Source organism: Anabrus simplex, chromosome 10, assembly GCF_040414725.1.
Source record: "Anabrus simplex isolate iqAnaSimp1 chromosome 10, ASM4041472v1, whole genome shotgun sequence".
In the NCBI taxonomy this organism is placed as follows: domain Eukaryota; kingdom Metazoa; phylum Arthropoda; class Insecta; order Orthoptera; family Tettigoniidae; genus Anabrus; species Anabrus simplex.
In genome coordinates, this window is record NC_090274.1 from 107,468,794 (window position 1) to 107,489,667 (window position 20,874).

At 39.9% G+C, this 20,874-nt stretch overlaps 1 protein-coding gene across 1 annotated transcript in view; it reads left to right on the plus strand.

Moving 5' to 3' along the window:
• The window catches only part of Srrm234 (Serine-arginine repetitive matrix 2/3/4), a 384,246-nt gene that overhangs the window by 255,800 nt on the left and 107,572 nt on the right, over nucleotides 1-20,874 (plus strand). The window contains exon 6 of the mRNA XM_068229363.1: nucleotides 864-1,007. Coding sequence (XP_068085464.1) covers nucleotides 864-1,007 — 144 coding nt within the window. The remainder of the gene's footprint in view (nucleotides 1-863; nucleotides 1,008-20,874) is intronic.

Here is a 20,874-nt window from a genome sequence, read left to right on the forward strand (position 1 = left end):
CAATCTGGCGACAGATCATCCCGGGCACCGCCCAGGCGTTTGAAGGGAAATGGCGCAGTTACGAAGAGGCCAAGCGACGAACACGAAAAATCGGGGCAGCTCAACCACACCCTCCTCCAACATCTCTGTGTGATCGTTTGTTCCGCAGTAAGATTGGGCTGTTTAGTCACCATAAACACCTCCACAGACAGCCTTGTGTTCGGAATGAAGTGACATAGAAGAAGAATATACTCGGAAACGAGTTAAAGCCGACGATGGCGGGATGACAGTGAGTTTCACTCATCCCTGCTAGAAATGAGTATCAATTTAATTCCTCAGGATAAAGGCGAATGCAGAGTTAACTACCCTTTCCCACTAAGTACCAAGGTTAGTTTTACCTTTTACTCCTTTAAGACCGGGCGAGTTGGTCGTGCGGTTAGGGGTGCACAGCTGTGACCGAGAGATAGTGGGTTTGAACCCCACTGTCGGCAGCCCTGAAGATGGTTTTGCATGGTTTCCCATTTTCGCACCAGGCGAATACTGAGGCTGTGCCAAATTAAGGTCATGGCCGGTTTCTTCCCACTCCTAGGCCTTTCCTGTCGCATCATCGCCATAAGACCTATCTGTGTCGGTGCGACGTATGGCAAATTCTAAAAAAAAAATTCACTTCTTTACGGGCTTTGATAGCCTATAGACATTGCTTGCTTTGCTTTGGAATGATGCAGACAGTTGCTGTAATGTGAGCATTATTATATTGTAACTTGTTTTGTCCAGCCTGTTTCATTCTTCCTCCTGCTATTTTCAGGCCTCCTTGTTGTGGGCAGTTATAACATGGAGTTATGTTTCCCGAGTGTAATGAGCCACTCTGTGTATTTGTTGCCTAGATCGGAGTCTCCAAAACACTCTAAGAAGAAGGTGACCCCCAAAGACAAAAAGAAAGAGAAAGAGCGGCACAAGAGGCGAAGATCTTCATCGTCATCTTCAAGTTCATCGTCTTCGTCATCGAGTGATGATTCAGATGTCAGCAGGTGAGGAAACATTTATCTTATTCTATGGAATTTTAGACTCTTAAATATTATTACTAGTGGATTGCCAACCCAATTTATTTAGAATATAACAGCATAAATCAATGAAACACAAAAAGCGTGTCACCACATGGGATAGCTTTCCTGTTTATTGTTTGCTCCGTGTATCCAGAGTTACAAAAAGGTTTTGTGTAGTTGCCTGAAGGTAGTGAGGTAAGGTTGTGAGCTTTGAACCCTCCAGCACTGATCTGTTCACTGACCTTGGTTACCCAACCTTCAGCTTAACAGGTTACGTGCTGGAGTTGGAGTGAAAGAAGCTAGTTCGATTCTGTCGTTGAATGCAGTATATTAATGTTGCAGATGACTAGCAACAACACATTTCACTCCCATTTGCATTTTACTATAATATCTTCAGATTTTTTGAACAAATTTACTTTTTTTTTTGTGATATCTGAAGCCATCTTTTTTCATTTTCAACTCAGTTAATTGGTAAGTTTGTTCGCAGAACGAATCCGTGATAGTTCGATTTATCGTCGATATGCGCATCAGCGGTTGGCAACTAGTTTGAAACGTGATGAACTAATTTCCATTACGAACTGAAGTGGTTGGAGACATCAGCTGTTTTGAACCAACATGTTGTGAACTCTGTGAGCTTCAGACATTAATTAGGATTTTATTCGTAACTTCAAGTTTAAAAAATGGATGAACATTTTAAGATAACAATGGGAATGACTAAAGAGTATTAGTTGAAAATCTGAAATATAGAAGTATGGATATATTTATATTTTTACATTTGATAAATTTTACTTATCTTGTAGGTTACTTGAGAAACGGCCGTGCAATAATTTTCAGGTCAGTTACAAAACGAACATAAATGCGTGCATATTCTGATTTGCTGACTGAAAGAATTTTCATCCATGATCAGAAACTGTTCCAACAGTTTGAAAACCATTAGTAGTCTGCAACTCTGATGATCGCTACTACGAACGTGAATTTGAATGTGCACATACGTCTGATAGTTAGCAACAGTTTCTGACTCTACTACGAACAAGGCTCTTCAGTTTCCGAAACCACGGTGACCAGATGCAAATACATATATAAGAGGACAAAACTGTTTAAAAAGGAGGACAATGCCAGAAAAAAAAAAAGAGAGACAGAAATCCTTCTTTGAGAGTCTGAATTTAGACATATATTCTAATTTTCACATACATAAACAAAATGTATCCATTTCCATATTATACAGTAAATTCTTACAAAATTTAAACAATGAAACTAATTTACATGCCTTGCTGGTACTAGTCTGAAGATTAAGTTGCCTTCAGGAGTTTTGGCATGTCTAACATATAAAACGATACACATGTAAATTCCTATAGATTATATTGAACCATTAAGACAATTTTCACAGATTCTACTTTGAAACAGTTCTTTATCAGTCCATTGTGCTGAGATCAATGAAAATGCTCTTCTACATTTGCATTATGCCCTGGTATAGGGAGAAACAGTATTCTGCTAATTTTAATAACTCTGAACTACAATCAACTGACTTACTTTGCATTTCTGACTACAAGATAACTTACAATAATTAAAATTATTAGGGGTCCTCCTACTCAATACAAAGACATTTATTAATGTGAAATGATCACATGTCGCTCACATGAGGTACTAGTTTCGGCACTAAACTTGTGCCATCAGCCAACGAGTCAAATCAGGCAAACACAAACAACTTTAAAACACACTGTAACACCTGCATAGATAAATATTAAATAAAATATGGTACATGTTGATATTGCTCGTTAGTATAAAAATCCTTTTAAAAATGATGATGACTCCGTTGTTTTATACACACGGTGGTTTGTCCAGTTTGTATATGTCTTTACTTCTTTAATCTTGTTGAAAATACGCTGCAGAGTTTTAATGTCGTGTGAAGTTGACACTTTTGATCTTTGGTTTGGTTCCGACAAAATAAACATGACCGGGCGAGTTGGCCGTGCGCGTAGAGGTGTGCGGCTGTGAGCTTGCATCCGGGAGATAGTAGGTTCGAATCCCACTATCGGCAGCCCTGAAAATGGTTTTCCATGGTTTCCCATTTTCACACCAGGCAAATGCTGGGGCTGTACCTTAATTAAGGCCACGGCCGCTTCCTTCCAACTCCTAGGTCTTTCCTATCCCATCATCGCCATAAGACCTATCTGTGTCGGTGCGACGTAAAGCCCCTAGCAAAAAAAATAAATAAATAAACATGCCTGTGATGGACTTGGTTAGACCCAAAGAATGAATTCTAACTTCAATATGGGGAAAAACCTTGAGCAGCCGGTGTGGTCGGTGGGAGGGAGGAAAAAAAAACAAAAAAAAACAACCTAATAATTTCAATTATTGTAATCCCACTTCAGTACGGATCATGAAATTTCTAAATATTGTTAAATGCGGGGCCATTACTACTCTCATTCAGGAATTGTTTGAAATTGCAGAACTGTTCAAAATATGTCACATCATCAGTTTGCAAGGATTTACTCTCAAGTTGCAAATACAGAACACATTTTCCAACATCGCAAGTAATCAATATCACTTTCGAGTGCCATCCATGAGAGAGAAGCATGCAATATATATAGTGGTAAATAGCATCTATTATCATGCATACAATAATCACATTTCTTTATACCGATAGGTTATCAGTGATGCCATTGTGTAATGAAGAATTCTTGTAAGAATGAAGTAGTAAAACAATTACTCGAAAATAAGCAGATTCACTAAAAAAGGACATTTCAGTTTTTTTTTTAATAATCCACCCAGATCCAGGACAGTGGTCTAAAAAGGAGGACATGTCTGGTCACCCTAGCCACGAGTAAATACATTTATAAACTACGTACAAGAGAAACAATTAAGGTGTAATTCTGTTACTATATGTCTTCTCTTTCAGATAATTTATACATTTATTTACTCAAAGTTAGTTTTAGCAGTCTAAAGAGCCTAACAGTTATAAAGAATTAGTTCTTCCAGTTCTGTCAGGGAAATGTAGACTTACACAAGCTGCCTTGTTTGTGAAATGCAGGGCGTGGCAGTGGACATACAGCACAGTACTGACCTCCCTGGGTGAATCAAGGAAACTCATTTCAACCCTCTAACCATCATATGCAATTATCTTCATTCTGTTCCGTATTGATACAATTACAATAATTAGAAATAAGGATTCCACCTAATCAATACATATTTATTATGTGTGACTATTTGTATATATCACATTGTGGGACCAGTTTCAATCATTTAATGATGATCCTCATCCACTTGTCTGTCTGTTAGGTCATCAGCCCAGAGGCTGGTTGGATCCTCAAATAGCACCACCAAAGGTTATGCGGTTATAAGGAAACCGCAAAAACCAATGGCAGCACCAAAATGAGGCGTATTAGGCAAGATGAGGAGTGAGGTAGTTTGCCATTGCTTTCCTCACTGGGTTAGAAAGTGCTATTGCAGCACGACTGACCCTATGAGTAACACCTTTCATAACACTCAGATGCACTAGTCGGCGGAAGCTACACTTTACTCTGGCCTGTGCCAAGGGATGGATACAAAAGTACTGTATCTGTTGTATGTCCGGCGCTCCCTTCTCGCTTCGCCAGCCAGCTGTACGCGCGCCTGTGTATCATTCTGCTAGCTTCGACGCGCAGCCCTCAGTGCGCGTGCCTGACCATCGAGTGTACTATAAATAGGAGCTCCCTGCCTGCTCACTCGCCCACTTGCCCCGGTGTCCAGCTCCAGAATACACCCTACGTCGAGCACGGAGGCTACTCCTCTTGAAAATGTGCTTCGACCAGGTGGACTGAATTTCTGGCAGTACGAGGTTTCACCTCTGGTCACCGCTCCCTTACCTGTTTCCGCTGCCTATGTTCCGTAATTCTTTTACAAGCCATTTTCATTCCCTAACTTATGCAAGATCCCTTAGTTTCGCTAGGTGGAATTTCTTCAATCAATTGAACTTGCTTTTTAGGAATTCAGGCACTTCAACAAACAAGGACTCTCAAAGACATTCATGTTAGTGTGCCAGATAGTTCTCGACTATCAACGTGTCAATTCACAAAGACTATCTTTTCAAGATAGAAGTGTATATAAAGACTGTAAACCTGTACATATTGTATAAAGACAAACTTTTCTCAAGATTCAATATTCCTTTTTGCTTCAAATTAATTTCAGTTATTTATGTAAATATCATAAAGTGAAGCAATAAAAGTTGTGTTTTGTAAACTTCAACCTTGGTTACAACAGTATCCATCAAGAAATGGCAGCAGCCACTTACAGCTAAAAATTGGCAATGCATTAGACTCTGTAAATATACTTAAAACAATAACGAAACTTTCTGGAAAACAATAGAAGTTTACAAATTCAGCATAGGCAATCAACTCTATTGAAGCTCTCTCAAGAAAAAAGTAGCAATTTCTCCTCAGCATCATCTTGTTACCCGATTTGTGGGTTTCAACTGTTAGCACTCATGTGACATTCATGATTAAAGTGAATACTGAACTCCTCATAGATGCACTTTCCACAGACTCAAACGGGATAAATTTTACATTCATAAAAATATTATTTTATCCAATGTGAATGTCATTAGAGGTAATTTTAATTTCAAGAACTTATACCTGTTGTGATGTCACAGACGTAAAATTTTACCTTTTTTAAGGCACATCATACTTCATAACACAGCTCATGAGCACATCCCAATTTCAATGTATAAGTTTTGTCATATTTTTATGTTTCGAATCTTTATCAATTTTTAGCTATAAATGGCTGAGGATGACCGCTATATGATTGAAACTGGTCCCACAGTGTGATATACAAAAAGTCACACACAGTAAATGTGTATTGATTAGGTGGAATCCTTATCTATATATTTAAAAAAAATTATGAAAACTAAAGTCAGTCAGTCCAGCCATTCTATCCAATCGATTTTTTTTTTTTTTTTTTTTATAAGCTGAAAGGTATTAGTGCACAGATTTGTCATGAGTTACGATAAGTCACTTAACTTCCACCTTCCTCAAATTATATCAGTTTTTCAATTTTTTGTCTGTTTTAAGCAATCATATCTTTGGTTCTACTTGAGGTACGGAGTTCGTTTTGGCCTAAGAACACTCATTGGATCAAGCTCTTTCATTTCAGCTCTTAACTATTCAAATTGGTTGATTGTGAGCAAAGTTACGAGTGCACATTCAATTTGACATCTCATTTCAACATTTTTTCTCATTGAAGCAATCATATCTTTCGTTCTAATTGAGGTTCGCAGTTCGTTTTGGTCTAAAAACACTCAGTGGATCAAGCGCTTTCTTTTGAGATAATAACTACTCAAATTGGTAGATTCTGAGAAAAGTTATGAGTACATTTGTCTCCATGACGAAGATTTTGGAGAACTTTTTAACAGTTTGGCGCGTAGTGTTGTTCCAAGGAACATTTAATTCAGTTTCTTTGTGTGATGTATTTTCAAGTGTTCTGTTGATATAATATTACATTCTATTACCACAGCAGATTATGTGCTTTATTTCATTAACTCAAAACTTTGCAAATACATCTGTGAGGATAGTAACAAACAACACCATACTTTGTACTTTGCGGGCGGAGCCAGCGGGAAACTGCTAGTTTCTAATTATTATAACCTCCAACCATCAGGCGATCATGTGATTCACCCTCTCGCTAGTCTGTTTCAAGTTCTCCACTCAGCCACTGATAAATTGCAGAAAGTAGATAGAAGAATCATCAGGACTATCATCAGTAGGAAACACCAAGTTGATGGCCAATGGAGATTATTACCTAATGAAGTGGTATATTGTAAAAGTGAATCAATAATAGATACAATGCAGAAAAGGAGAATTGTCTTTTTTTGTTGTCATGTATTCAGACTGCCAGAAACCCGACTAGTGAAGCAGTTTTTTAGTTACTTCTGGAAAAATAAAACAAAGAACACTTTGTTGACAGAGATCATGAATTATTTAGAGGAATTAAATTTATCATTGCTCCAAATAGAAGGCAGAGTAGAGGATTCTAAGGAATACACACTTACGATTCAAACTCATAACATTTGAATGAAGTAAGTACACCATTATTACAACCAAAGGGCAGCCAGGTCCAACAACATGAAGTTTTGGGAGCGGAAGAAGAAGCTGAAAAGCTGACTGTATTTAATACTATTAGACTTTTATGTATATGACTGATTAAAGTGCTATGTAAAACTATGTAAAAAAAAAAAAAGTTTTTGCTTTACATCACACTACCTACTTCTACTATTTTCAGATATGCTGAGTTGCCAGAATTTAGTCCTGCAGGAGTTCTCTTACGTGCCAGTAAATCTACCGACATGAGGCTCACATATTTCATATTTCACATATTTCGTATTTCATATTTCTTCTTCCTGAAACGTTTCTGGTTGGTTCTATTATACCACTTTAACAGCAAGCTGCTGCTGCTTCTTCCTGAAACGTTTCTGGTTGGTTCTATTATACCACTTTAACAGCAAGCTGCTGCTGCTTCTTCCTGAAACGTTTCTGGTTGGTTCTATTATACCACTTTAACAGCAAGCTGCTGCTGCTGCTTCTTCCTGAAACGTTTCTGGTTGGTTCTTCTTCTTCTTCTTCTTCTTCTTCTTCTTCTTTTATGACCACATAGGATCACTTTAGTCAGTCCGTCGTTCAGGTCTCTTTGAAGGGATTGTTCGGGCTTTGCGGTCCTCCCAGTACTTCTTCAGACGCTCCGATCTTCGTGCCCTTTCCTCAGTTGAAAATGTGCGTGTTGTTGGTTTGTTTTGTGTAAGGGTAAAGCGGAGGTTTGTATTCTTGAGTTTTGTATTCAATTTTATCTTATTTTTGGTGTCTTCTGTTGTAAGGCCTATTTCCTTCAGATCCTCTCTTACTTCTCTGATCCATTTACATCCTGTTGTGGTATTTTTTGAGACGAGATTGTGTTGTACTAGTTGTTTCAGAAGTCTCGAGTCCTGCATCCTCATGATATGTCCAAAGAATCCCAGTCTCCTCTTACGCATAGTATCTGTAATGGGTTCTAGCTCTTTGTACACGACTTTGTTAGGTATTAACCGCCACTGTCCATCTTTCTGATATTTTTTGTTGATACAGGTTCTTCCAATCCTCCTTTCAATTTTCTGAAGTCTGTCAGTCTTTGATTGTTTATTCAGGTAAAAGAGTGTTTCTGCTGCATATGTAGCTTCCGGTTTTATAACTGTGTTGTAGTGTTTTATTTTTGTATTTATTGATAGACATTTCTTTTTGTAGATATCCCATGTTAATTTTTGTGCTTTAGCTAATCTATTTGTTCTTACTTGGATTGAGATTTTTTCATTTAAGTTATGTGTTATTACTTCTCCAAGATATTTGAACTGAGTTACTATTTTGATTTTATTACCATTTATGGTGACTTCTTTTAGCTGTGTTGGTTTTTGGGGCATAATTTCTGTTTTTTCAAATGATATTTTGAGGCCAATTTTATTTGCAATGTTTTGAAGTTCTGATATCTGGGTTTTTGCTTCTTTTATGTCCACTGCTAGTAATGCTAAATCGTCAGCAAAACCCAGGCAATTTGTTTTGATTTTTCGGCCAATCTTTATTTTGGGGGGACATTTTCTAAACCATTCCCTCATTACCATTTCTAGAGCACAGTTAAATAATAGTGGTGAGAGCCCATCTCCCTGCCGTAGTCCAGTTTTAATTTCAAATGTCTCTGATGTTTCACCCCTAAACTTCACTTTTGACTTGGTATTGGTGAGAGTCAATTTTATCATGTTTATTAATTTGGGGTGTAGTCCAAGGTGTCTTAAAATTTTAAACAGAGATTCTCTATGGATGCAATCATAAGCTTTCTTGAAATCTACAAATGTTATCACCATATCTCTGTTTCTTCTCCTGTTATAGTCCATTATCAACTTAAGACTCATGATCTGATCAGGACAGCTCCTCCAGGGTCTGAAACCTCCTTGATATTCTCCTAGTTCTTTCTCAAGTTGTAAACTTATCCTATTAAGGATGATTATTGAAAATATTTTGTATGTTATATCTAGGAGAGAGATTCCCCTGTAGTTATTAGGGTCGGTTTTGTCCCCTTTTTTGTGCAGAGGATGAATGAGGGCTGTTGTCCAGTGTTCTGGTAGTTCTTCTTTAATCCAGATAGAGACAAGTTGTTGATGGAGGGCAACTTTTGCTGAGTTTCCTGCATATTTCCAGATTTCCGCAAAGGTCTGATCTTCTCCTGGCGCTTTGTAGTTTTTTAATTTATTCAGAGCCTGGTAGACTTCCTTTATTGTGGGGGGATTGATGTTTTCTGGTGATGTTTTTATCGGGGTGTTGGTGTCCAAATGAAGGAGTTCTGTAGGTTCCTCACAATTTAAAACCTTGTTGAAATGTTTAGCCAGAATTTCTGCATTGTCTTTATTGTTATGGGCCAGCTTACCATCTTCATCCTTCATCAGTAGGGTCGGGGGTTCATATTTTTGGAGCTGCTTTCTGAAGGTTTTGTAGTAGTCCCTTGATTTAGTTTTACTGAACTGTTCTTCAATTAACTGCAGGGTGTCCTTATGATGTTGTCTTTTTATTCTTCTTAAGACTTGGGTAGTTTCTTTTCTCTGTTTTACTAGCTTTTGATAGGATATTTCTGTCTTTTGGGACTGATGAAATAGCCATGCCTGATGTCTTTTCTCCACTGTTTCATCACATTCACTGTTCCACCATTGGTGTTTTTTACGTGGTTTAATTGGAGCTAGGTCTTCTGCAATTTGTTTAAGGTTGTGTACTAAGTCTTCAAGTTTGTCTGTGATTTTTATTTTTTCAGTTGCTTTCTGGTAATTTTTGTTGTTGATTAGCTGGGTAGGATCTATTTTTCTTTTAGTTTTAAGGGCTTGCTTTTGTTGTCTCCTCTGGGGAGTGAGTTTAATTTTAATTTTAACTACGTAGTGATCTGAACCTGTGTCTATTCCTCGGAGGACTTTGACGTTATAGATCTCTTTGTGGTGGTATTTGTCCATGCAGACGTGGTCCAGTTGCCATTCTCCTTTAGTGTAGTCAGGGTGTTTCCATGTTTTGAGTTTTTGAGGTTTCCTCTTAAAACATGTAGATTTTGAGATTAAATTATGGTTTCTACACAGGTCAACTAGTCTCTCTCCATTTTTATTTGTTTTCTTGTGTGCTGGCCATTTTCCGATGATGTCACGGTATTTTCTTTCTCTGCCTAGTTGAGCGTTGAAGTCGCCTATTAATAATTTTATATGGTGTTTGGGGATGTTATCTATGGTCTGGTCCAATAGGTCCCAAAATTCTCCTGTTTCCTCCTGGTCTTTTGAGGAGTTGTTTTTATCATTAGTGGGAGCATGGGCATTTATTATAGTATAGATTTTATTAGATGCCTTTAAGGTGAGCGTTGAGAGTCGTGGAGACTGTGATCTGAATTCTTGAACTGAGTTTATTATTTTAAGGCTGACCAAAAATCCTGTTCCAAATTGTGGGACATTCTTCATCACTCTCTTCCCGGGTATACCTTTATAAAGTCTGTACCCTTGAGATTCCAAGGCATCCTGGTCAGTGTTTCTAATTTCCTGTAATCCCATGATAAGAATTTTGTGTTGGTCCATTATGTCGGTGATCACTTTTAGTTTACCGGTTTGCATGAGTGAGTTTATGTTGTGTGTAGAGAAGTATGTTATCTGCTTTGGTTTGATTCTTGATTTTGTCTCATTCGTGTATGTAGTACTGGGGTATTTCCGTGCCTCCGACTTCACGGTATCTTTCAGGTGGCAGCCCACCGTATCCGAATGCTGCCTTCTCTGAACTCTTGGTTCAGCCGGTGGAGTATTCCTTAAAAGACCTTCCATGGTTGACTGTCAAGGTGTCACCTGTGTGGGACTAGGTCCCGAATTACAACTCTGGATGTGATCCAGTGAGGTGATAATGAGGCCGCTCCTCTGGAGTACAGACGCCTTGTGCAGCCGCCCCTAACCTGGAGAACAGACGCTGCATAATGGATTCCAGTGGCATTTCCTCCACTGTGGGGACCATCACCCCACCCAAAGGGGCTCATTCGCCCGAAGCCGTTGGCCCCCTTAGGGAGTCAGGTTATTTCCCACCGCCCAACACTCGGCGTTGGCAATTTTACAGCTGGGTGCCAGACCAGCAAACCCTCCTCCTTTCTCATTCCGGACTTGGGACCGGACAATGGCTGTTCCACCATTGGTGTTTTTTACGTGGTTTAATTGGAGCTAGGTCTTCTGCAATTTGTTTAAGGTTGTGTACTAAGTCTTCAAGTTTGTCTGTGATTTTTATTTTTGGTTGGTTCTATTATACCACTTTAACAGCAAGCTGCTGCTGCTGCTGCTGCTGCTTCTTCTTCCTGAAACGTTTCTGGTTGGTTCTATTATACCACTTTTGCTGCTGCTGCTGCTGCTTCTTCTTCCTGAAACGTTTCTGGTTGGTTCTATTATACCACTTCAACAGCAAGCTGCTGCTGCTGCTGCTTTTTCCTGAAACATTTCTGGTTGATTCTATTATACCACTTTAACATCAAGCTGCTGCTGCTACTTCCTGAAACGTTTCTGCTGATGCAGGTCATTCACAAAACCTCTTCCAATTTTCTCTTTTTTCCCCACAGTCTGTCGTTCATCACTGTCTCCTATTATTGTCCCCTGATTTACGCGACCTTCCACCTGATCCCTCCATCTTGTTTGTGGTCATCCATTTGGTCTTCTTGCAGATTCTGTCAATTCCACAGCTCTTCTTGGTAATCTTTCTTGTCCCATTCTTTTGACGTGGCTGAACCATTTCATAATATTTCATTTCTTACCTTGTCCCTCCTCGTTTTACCCAATATCCCTCACAGAGTGCATCTCTGTTGCTTGTAATTTACTCAGATCTTTTTTTGTCCAAGTGCAACATTCAGATCCATAGGTCAATATTGTCAAATAATATGATTTATATATAATGATTTTTGCTTTGGTAGGTCATTTCTAATTATGGAAAATTCTAAGTTCCCATGGAGGGAATGAGATATTTTTCACCAATAGAGCTTGTCAAAAAAGATCAGATGTAAGGCTTTTCAGGCGTTTGCTCTATCAACCAGCGTTTCATCTTAGGTCTGACACTAGACTCATCAGAGTGGGATGTGTCAGACCCTACCCACTGACACTGGGGTGTATGCAGGTGAACTTATCAGAAGAGCAAAAGCCTTACATCTGATCTGTTTTTGACAAGCTCTATTGAAGAAAAAAAAAAATATATATATATATATATATTTAATTCCCTCCATTGGAACTTACAATTTTCCATTCGGAATTGCTAGGCGGGCAATAATTCCATTGTGGAGATTTATCTCCCATATGCAGTTATCAGACTGTGCCTCTTATAATGGTCTTCTGATAAGTTCACCTGAAGGTGTAAGATCGGCATTTACATGTGGAACTTTCAACTAAGTGATAAGTAAAACTACCGTGCTACGAACAGCCAGTTCAAAGTGTATCACAAGTAATTAAGAACATAATCCTTCTTGTAAACAGCCATACCAGGGAAAGGAAAGGTAGCAACAACAGACAGCGCAGTGAAGCGCGCCCTACAGGAAGCTCTGAGAGACAATGAAACCCTCGCCACGCTAGCAAACATCATACAAGACCAGGTAGCCAGGGCCGTTTAGACCAACTTAGAGCTACGATAGATTTTAATACGAAAGTAATCGAGGAGATGAGGGAAGCGCTCGAAGCCAGAGACAAGACAATATCAGACCTCGGGGAACTGCTCGAAACTAAGACCGATGCTCTCGAACAGAATCAGCGGCGGCAATCACTGCGTGTGTTCGGGATGCGGGAATCGAGTGGGGAGGACACGGACAAAATTGTCATCGAGCTAGCTGACAGTTGATATAGATGTTGATTCCCATAGGGAATCAGAAATATTTGTTCCGAATGAGTAAATTTATAATACCAATATAAATGGTCCGTTATTGGACATTATAAATTTTCCAGCTAACTCATTCCTGGTTGCCAGCGTTTCGCCCCCGTGTGCTAGGCTGGGCTCATCAGTTGGTACCTAGCACACCTACCAAGACACTGACTAGTGCATACCGTGGAGGCCACTGCGTGGGCTAACTGCAGCCACCGGCAGTGCCAATGCACTACGAGAGACTGGTTTTAGAAGCAATCATAGCACAACTACTGCACTGCTGAAAGTTACAAACGACATAGGAGTAGCTATGGATAAGGGAGAAGTTACTGTTTTAACTCTTCTAGACCTTAGTAAGGCCTTCGACTGCGTTGACACAGACATACTTATAGCAAAATTACGTGCTCTTAATTTCTCACAAAGCACACTATCCTGGATGTATTCCTATCTCTTTGATCGCCGGCAGTGTGTATCTACAGGTGAAAATTTCTCTTCATGGCAATCTGTAGAGACTGGAATACAACAGGCGTCAGTGCTAGCGCCACTACTATTTTCGATCTTCATTTCAGGACTAACACAAGTAATTAAACATTGTCAATATCATGTATACGCAGATGACATACAGATATATACACATGCACATCCTCGTGACTTACCGACTGCAATAAATAATATGAATGACGACCTAGGAAGAATATGTAGGTGGACCGATGACCATGCACTAAAAATCAATGCCCAAAAGTCGCAGTGTATTCTTTTAGCTACCCAAAAAACCCACGCACGACTTACAGACGTCCATACTCACACAGTAACATTAAGAGGCACTCAGTTACAATTCAAAGACACAGTTAAAAACTTAGGGATGATAATAGATAAAAACCTTAGTTGGAACGATCATGTAACAGGTATATGTCAGCGAGTGTTTTATTCCTTACATTCCCTTAAAAAACTCGGAGATTTACTCCCCCAGAATGTAAGAAAACTGTTTATCCAAAGTATGGTAATGGCAATATTCGATTACTGTGACGTAGTATACAGTAACCTGAACGCCTCACTTTCCATCAAGCTCCAAAAGCACATAACGCATGCGTTCGATTTATTTCAGATATACCAAGGTTTAGCCTTATTTCTCCCGCATTTGGTAGGCTTTCATGGCTACGCTTAAGAGAGCGATGAAATTTACACTCTCTTTCCCTGTTACATCGTATACTGAACCTTAACACACCTGAATACTTTGCCACACAATTCCATTACCTAGCATCACCTTCTAGTATTCCTACCAGATCATCATCCAGTGCAGTACTAAGCATTCCCATTCCCGCTCAACTGGCTACAGTAGATCATTTATAGTCGCCGCCAGCCGAATTTGGAATTCCCTACCTGCTGAAATTAGGAGCGTGTCAAACCACCTCTGCTTTAAGAAACTCTGTCAAACCTGGTTAATGAATAATAATAATTTCTTATAACATAGTAGGATTAGATCATAGCTGAGTTATTAGGTTAATTAAAACATTTAATTGATACTTTAAGATATTAAACTGCAGATAATTTAGTGTATATTTAACTCTTCATGTAGGTGTATGTATGGTCAGACAGAATAGTAGGCTTCATAGCCTGAGTCCTGCCATATTAAACAAGACAATAAATAAATAAATAAATAAATAAAATAAAATAAATAAATACACCCCAGTGTCAGTGGGTAGGGTCTGACACATCCCACTCTGATGAGTCTAGTGTCAGACCTAAGACGAAACGCTGGTTGATAGAGCAAATGCCTGAAAAAGCCTTACATCTGATCTATTTCTAATTATGTCGATACACAGTAATAAAATTTTGAACAATTTCCAATCCTCTCCAAAATTTGTTCCTTGATATTTGCTTTCCCAGTTAGCTTACTCCCTAAGTATTTAAAAGCATCTACAGTAGAACCTTGATAATTCAAAATCGGTTAATTCAAAATTCCGCCTAATTTGAGGAAGCTCTCATTCCCGGAAACATGAGATACAGTTTTGCATGTTATTTAAATTGTTTAATTCGAAATACGGATAATTCGTAATTCGAAGTACAATGTCGGACTCATTACCGAAATTCAGACTTTTAATTCGAAACTGCCTTTATATTTTAAAACAATAGTAAGTTACAGAGTAATTTCAACTCGAAATTTATCCGCTCCGCGTCATAACAGAACGCGCGTTCCCGAACGTGGAGGGGTAGCTTTCCGCACTTACACTCACTTCGGTGGGTCTACAGTACGCTTCATGATTGCTAAGTTGAATGAAATAGGAATTCTTTTGTATTCAACCTTTTAAGGAACGACGTAATATCACGCAACAGGCAGTGTGCGGAAAAACAGAATCCGCGAACACTAGCGATGTCGACAGTTGACGAAAAAACGTGGCTCATATAATAAATTCGTAGGCACCGTACAATATGGTCATTGCCGGTGAAACTGCATTGCTTTATTTTAATGCGAGCCCAAACGGTCTAATGGTTTTAAAGGAGAAAGTGCCAGCCGGAGAATCGTAAAAGGGTGGGGGTGGGGGTCATAGTTGTGCGTTGCAATGCACATGGAAGCGAGAAACTTTATCCAGGAAAGTTCGATAAGCCACAATGTTTTAATTACTTTCCATGCCAGTACATAGCATCTAAAAATGCGAACAGTACAGAAATCCAAAAAATAATGCATTTGTTTAAACTGTCGTGACCTACCTGTCCAGTGAGACGATCTCGTAGGTTGGTCACCAGGCCGATGGATGTTGAAGTATTACCTGACCTGCCGAGCGGAATGTAGGGAGGTAATTTGTAGGTATGACTCGTCCCGCAACTCCCGAAATAAAAGATGAAATTATCTCCCTGTCCTTTATTACTGAGGACAACTAAAACTACTATGTACAGTATATTTACAAGTCTGAATGTGATGATCTGTAGAGAGAGCGAGCTTGCTACATGCGCCTACTTTTCTATTGCGCTTATCTCTAAATGTTGCCCTGCGGCACTTGGGCTGTGCTCGAAAAGAATCTCATTCTGACAAGTACGAACTACTGGTTGGAAGAAGGGCCCGCGCCATTTTGGCCAGGGGTTATATCTCCGCTTCTGAACTCAAAGTTCACTCCCTACCCACTACCAAGGGGTTGGGTCTTATGGGCATTACCAAACTGTTCATCCAGTCAGTGGTGCCCTCAACTAGTTATTCTCGATAATTGTTACAGTAAGTGCTGCCATCTAGGCACTACTGTCTTCTGTGTTACTTTGTCCTCATCTTTCCTTGTTTTCCTAATGTGCATCTGTACTGGCCCTGACTGGCCTTGTACCCTGCTTTGTTCTTTTGTCGGAACGTCGGCGAGCCGCCTAGCTTGTATACCAACTTTGTTTGTTGATACACAGTAAATATCCTGTTGTGATCAACAGCTTTCGTAAGCGCATCTCGCAAGTCGCTCTCCACTGCATGTAGCTTCTTGAAAGTTACTTTTGCCTTCTAAAATATTATATCTAACTATAATTATTATTCCATCACTACAAGGTGTCTCATTTCAATGACTATCATTCCAATACTAATTTATTTCCTTGGACACCTTGAGTTCGAGTCTCGGCTGCGAACCCCGGCTGCCTTCCATCTGGCAGTCCGCCGGTTCAAGCCCTTGATGAGGTCGGTACACGACATCTCCCCCCTTAGGGAAGAAATGGATGCAACCATACGTTGCGTCCATTTCTGTCCCACACTATTTACACTCTGATGTTGCCTGTGCGTAAGGATCGGCGACCCTGTGGTGAAGGGGAAGGTTGTTCTCTACTCTGATTATCACGTCTATCTATTTCTACTGCTTCTATAGATCTCACAGGTGTACTAGGGCATCCCCCAGCAGGCCTGGAGTGTAATTCCATGATCTCCTCAGACATCTCCGGGCGTCCCCGGATCCGCCTGGGACGTTGGAATATAGTTAAATCCTCATCTGAAGTCTTAACCTTATCTCCCTTCGAGATTACTGTTTGTTTTATACATATATTAGGGCGGTGAGCCTGTGCATCATCGAACCATCTCTTTGCTGGAAACCCTAGTTTCGGACAGCAACAATTACAACAATAACAAATAAAATTAAACTTATGATACAAACAACTATCCACACAATATATTTGTACACATTAATATGCTGATAGACCATTTGTCTTTGCAGTTCTTCTTCCTTTTGTCTCACCATATCTTCCACTTCTTGTGTAAATCGTCAATATGATTTATCAAATTATTTAATGACAACTTATTCATTTCGGGTATCTGTTCTAACTTGATTTCACTACCTATCTGTTCACAACAGTCATAATCAAGTGTGACTTCTGGTACAAAGTCTTTACTTTGTGTAGTGTTCACTTCACCTACACCTTGTATTTTACTATATGGTCCATATACTGTGCAACGTGCACTTGAAACAAGAATACCAGTGCCTGTTAACCTGATATCACTGGTGGTATCCTTACACATGCATGTTACCTTAACTTCTTCTGGGGATACATTTACAGATCTATTAGCTCTGATAGGTATCCACATGAGCTGTTGAACTGGAAGTACTCTTTTATCAGAATTATCTGGAATCTGACTAACTCCAGTAATTAACTGGATCGTGCAACTCTTTTGAGTGTACACTGTATTAATGGGGAATTTAACATGACATAGTTTCCAACTGGGTGTTACTACCTTACATTGTTTTACCTGATCCTTGTCTAACTGAACATATGTTTGTTTCTCTTTGTCCATAAGGATATAGTCCTTGGTCTCTTGAAGATGAACAAAATGGTGTGGATTACTTTTCATATACGTGGGGAATGGAATCATGTGATAAAATGTATAAGTTACCCTATCTGTAAGGGGTGTCTTGATGACGTACACTAGATAATTTTTGTTGGCGAACACTTCCACTGTGGAATTAAGTAGCCGTAAGCTGATTTTAAGTCAAATGGCAAGGACAATCCTTTAGGGAAATCTCCCTGAGCTTTCTTATAACCTTTAATGATATCATCTGGTGAAATTATTTGAACTAGAATGACTCCTACCTGTGCATTCATTATACCTAACAATACAACACTGTAATGCTCATACAGTTGTATTAGAAGGCCTTCAATCTCAATTAAATGTCTATTTACTGAATTTTCTAATTCTACTTGCTTAATTGCTTGTGCAATCTGAAGCGTGCTATTAGCAAGATAAGATCTAATTTCTGCAATGTTCTGAGTTAATCTTTGCTCATTTGCTGTGACATCATAAATGGTGCTGTTCATAGATTGCAATGTTGACTTTACGACTATCATTTGGTCTTTTGCAATTTTCATAATTGAAAGCTGTTCCTGCTCTAACTCACTAATTTTTGACTCATATTTATCTGCATCATCTTGACTTAATGTTCCAAATAACGCCTTTGCGATGGAACCTACTGCGTTAATTAGGCCTCGTTTTCGCCTAGTGTTATCAGTTTCCCCTTTTGGTTTAGTAATCCTCGTAATTAATTCCTTCGATTCCTTAATTCTCTCTAATTGTGCACTTAGCATTTTAACATCCTGTTGACATGTTAGATTAGTACTTCTTTCTAACTGTGTACATATTAATTGAGTCCAGTGTATGTGCCTCTTGACATTTGAAAATACATCACTTAATTTATTCAGGTTTACATAGGTAACTAGTGTCCATTCCGTATGGTATAACTGTATCTCACCCTGATTGTCGAAGTATGCCCCCGGAGTACTTTCATATGGTGTCACCTTGACATCCAGTATTTCTCCGGTCGTTCCGTAGCGGTGTGACGTCACGACTATCACTGCTACTGCGATGGAGAACAATCCTAGCATTCGTGCCATATCTTCTGTCTACCTGCAAGGTAAAGACAGGATATGCGTTACCCTTCTATCTGTGAATACATTCGCTTCCCAGTTTTCACTTCACTTATCTACAAATACAATTTCAATCGGTTTTAATGTACTTTAACCCTTTTTCCTTTCTTGTTCATCTGTAGGGTGCAGTTCACCCCTGAAACATCTACTATCTCGTAAGGACCTTCAAATTGTGGGCTTAATTCCTAGATTTTCCTCTTCGCAATGTGTCATTGCGCAAGAGAACCTTATCACCTACCTGAAAGGTGACCTCATTTTGCTTTTTGTCATAATGTTCCTTCTCTAATTCCTTTCGCTCTATTAAGGTCTTTCTGGCGGCCTCGTGATTTCGCCTAAGCTGTGCCGTCAGTTCCTCCACCACGTTCTGGTGTTCATTGTAACTTATCTCAGGTGGCTTTTGCAGCACACCTGGGATATTTGCCTTCCTTCCAAAAATTAATTCGTAGGGTGTGAACTCTGTACTTGTGCTCTTTGTGGTGTTATACACAAAGCTAGCTGTGGGCAAATACTTGTCCCAGTCATTTTGCTCTCCTGAACAGACATAATGCCTTAGGTACTCTGTGGGCACCTTATGGGATCTTTCTATGCTACCGTTCGACTGTGGCCTAAAGGCCATGGTATGCGTTTTCCGAATGCGCAGCGTTTTACACAGCGTTTTAAACACATCACTCATGAAATTACTGCCCTGGTCAGTGAGAATCTGCTCTGGTATCCCGTAGATACTTATCACATTATTGATTAGCGTCCGTGCCACGGTTTCTGCCTCCTGATTGGGCATGGCACTCGCTACTAGGTACTTCGACAGCTGATCTTGGCATGTCAGAATGTACCTGTTTCCTGCCTCTGTCAACGGAAGAGGTCCAACTACGTCTAGGGATATTTTCTCAAAGACTGTGTTCGGGGTATCTGTAATTCTCATAGGAGCCCTGACGTCTGGTCTGGTCCCTTAATTCTTTTGGCAAGAGGGACATGTGCGTACATAGCGCTCAATGTCCCCTTTCATGCCCTTCCACTGAATTCATTCACGTACCCTGGCGTACGTGTGCGCTATTCCTTGGTGGCCTCCCACCAAAGAATCGTGACATTCTTTCAAAATGGCTAGCTTTTCAGCTTTGCCTAATTCGTTCTCTTCCTCAGACAAGCTACCTTCGGGCGCAATCTCCTCTGCGTTAGCATCCTCGGAAACCTCGCTACCATCCGCTTCAATTCCCTCTGCCGTAGCGTTCTCGGGTTTTGAAAACAGTACCTCCTCTCCATTCTCGTCTGAGGCCTGAGTTTCTACTGTTGTCTCTGAGTGAGACCTGTGCTGAGCCAAGTTAACCACTCGCGTTTGGCACTTGGGTTCAGTGGGATTCCTACTCAGGGCATCTGCATTGCAGTTCTGTTTGCCCTGCTTATATACGATGTTGAAGTCGTATTCCGCCAGCTTCAGCCTGAGCTTTAGCAGGCGTGAAGACGGATTTTGCACGTTGAAGACCTACTTCAACGGCTTGTGGTCAGTCACAACAGTGAATTTTCTACCAAACAAATATGGTCTGAAATACTTTACTGCCCACACTATTGCCAACAATTCTTTCTCAGTTACGCTATAATTCATTTCTGCTTTATTAAGCGTTCTACTTGCATAGGCAATTGGAAGGTCTTTCCCAATAGGTCCTTGTGACAAGACTGCCCCAACTGCTTTGTTGCTCGCATCAGTGGTAACAACGAATGGTTTTTCAAAGTCCGGATACTGCAATATAGGTTCCTCAATTAACTTTTGCTTTAGTGTCTGGAACGCTTGATCCTGATCGTCTCCCCATATAAAGGGAACGTCCTTCTTCACTAATTGATACAGCAGTTTCGCGATTTTGCTGGTTAGGTATGAATTTCCTATAGTATCTACTCAGTCCACAGAACTGCTTGATCTGGCGGCTAGTGGTCGGCCTTGGAAAGTCCTTAACAGCCTGTACTTTACGCGGGTCTGGCAAGACTCCTTCATCAGTAATTACATGTCCTAGGAACGCTACCTCGGTTCTTAGGAATTCACACTTATCTGGCTGGAGTTTCAGCGTGTTCTCTCTCAGCCTTTGAAATACGTCCCTTAACTTCGCATT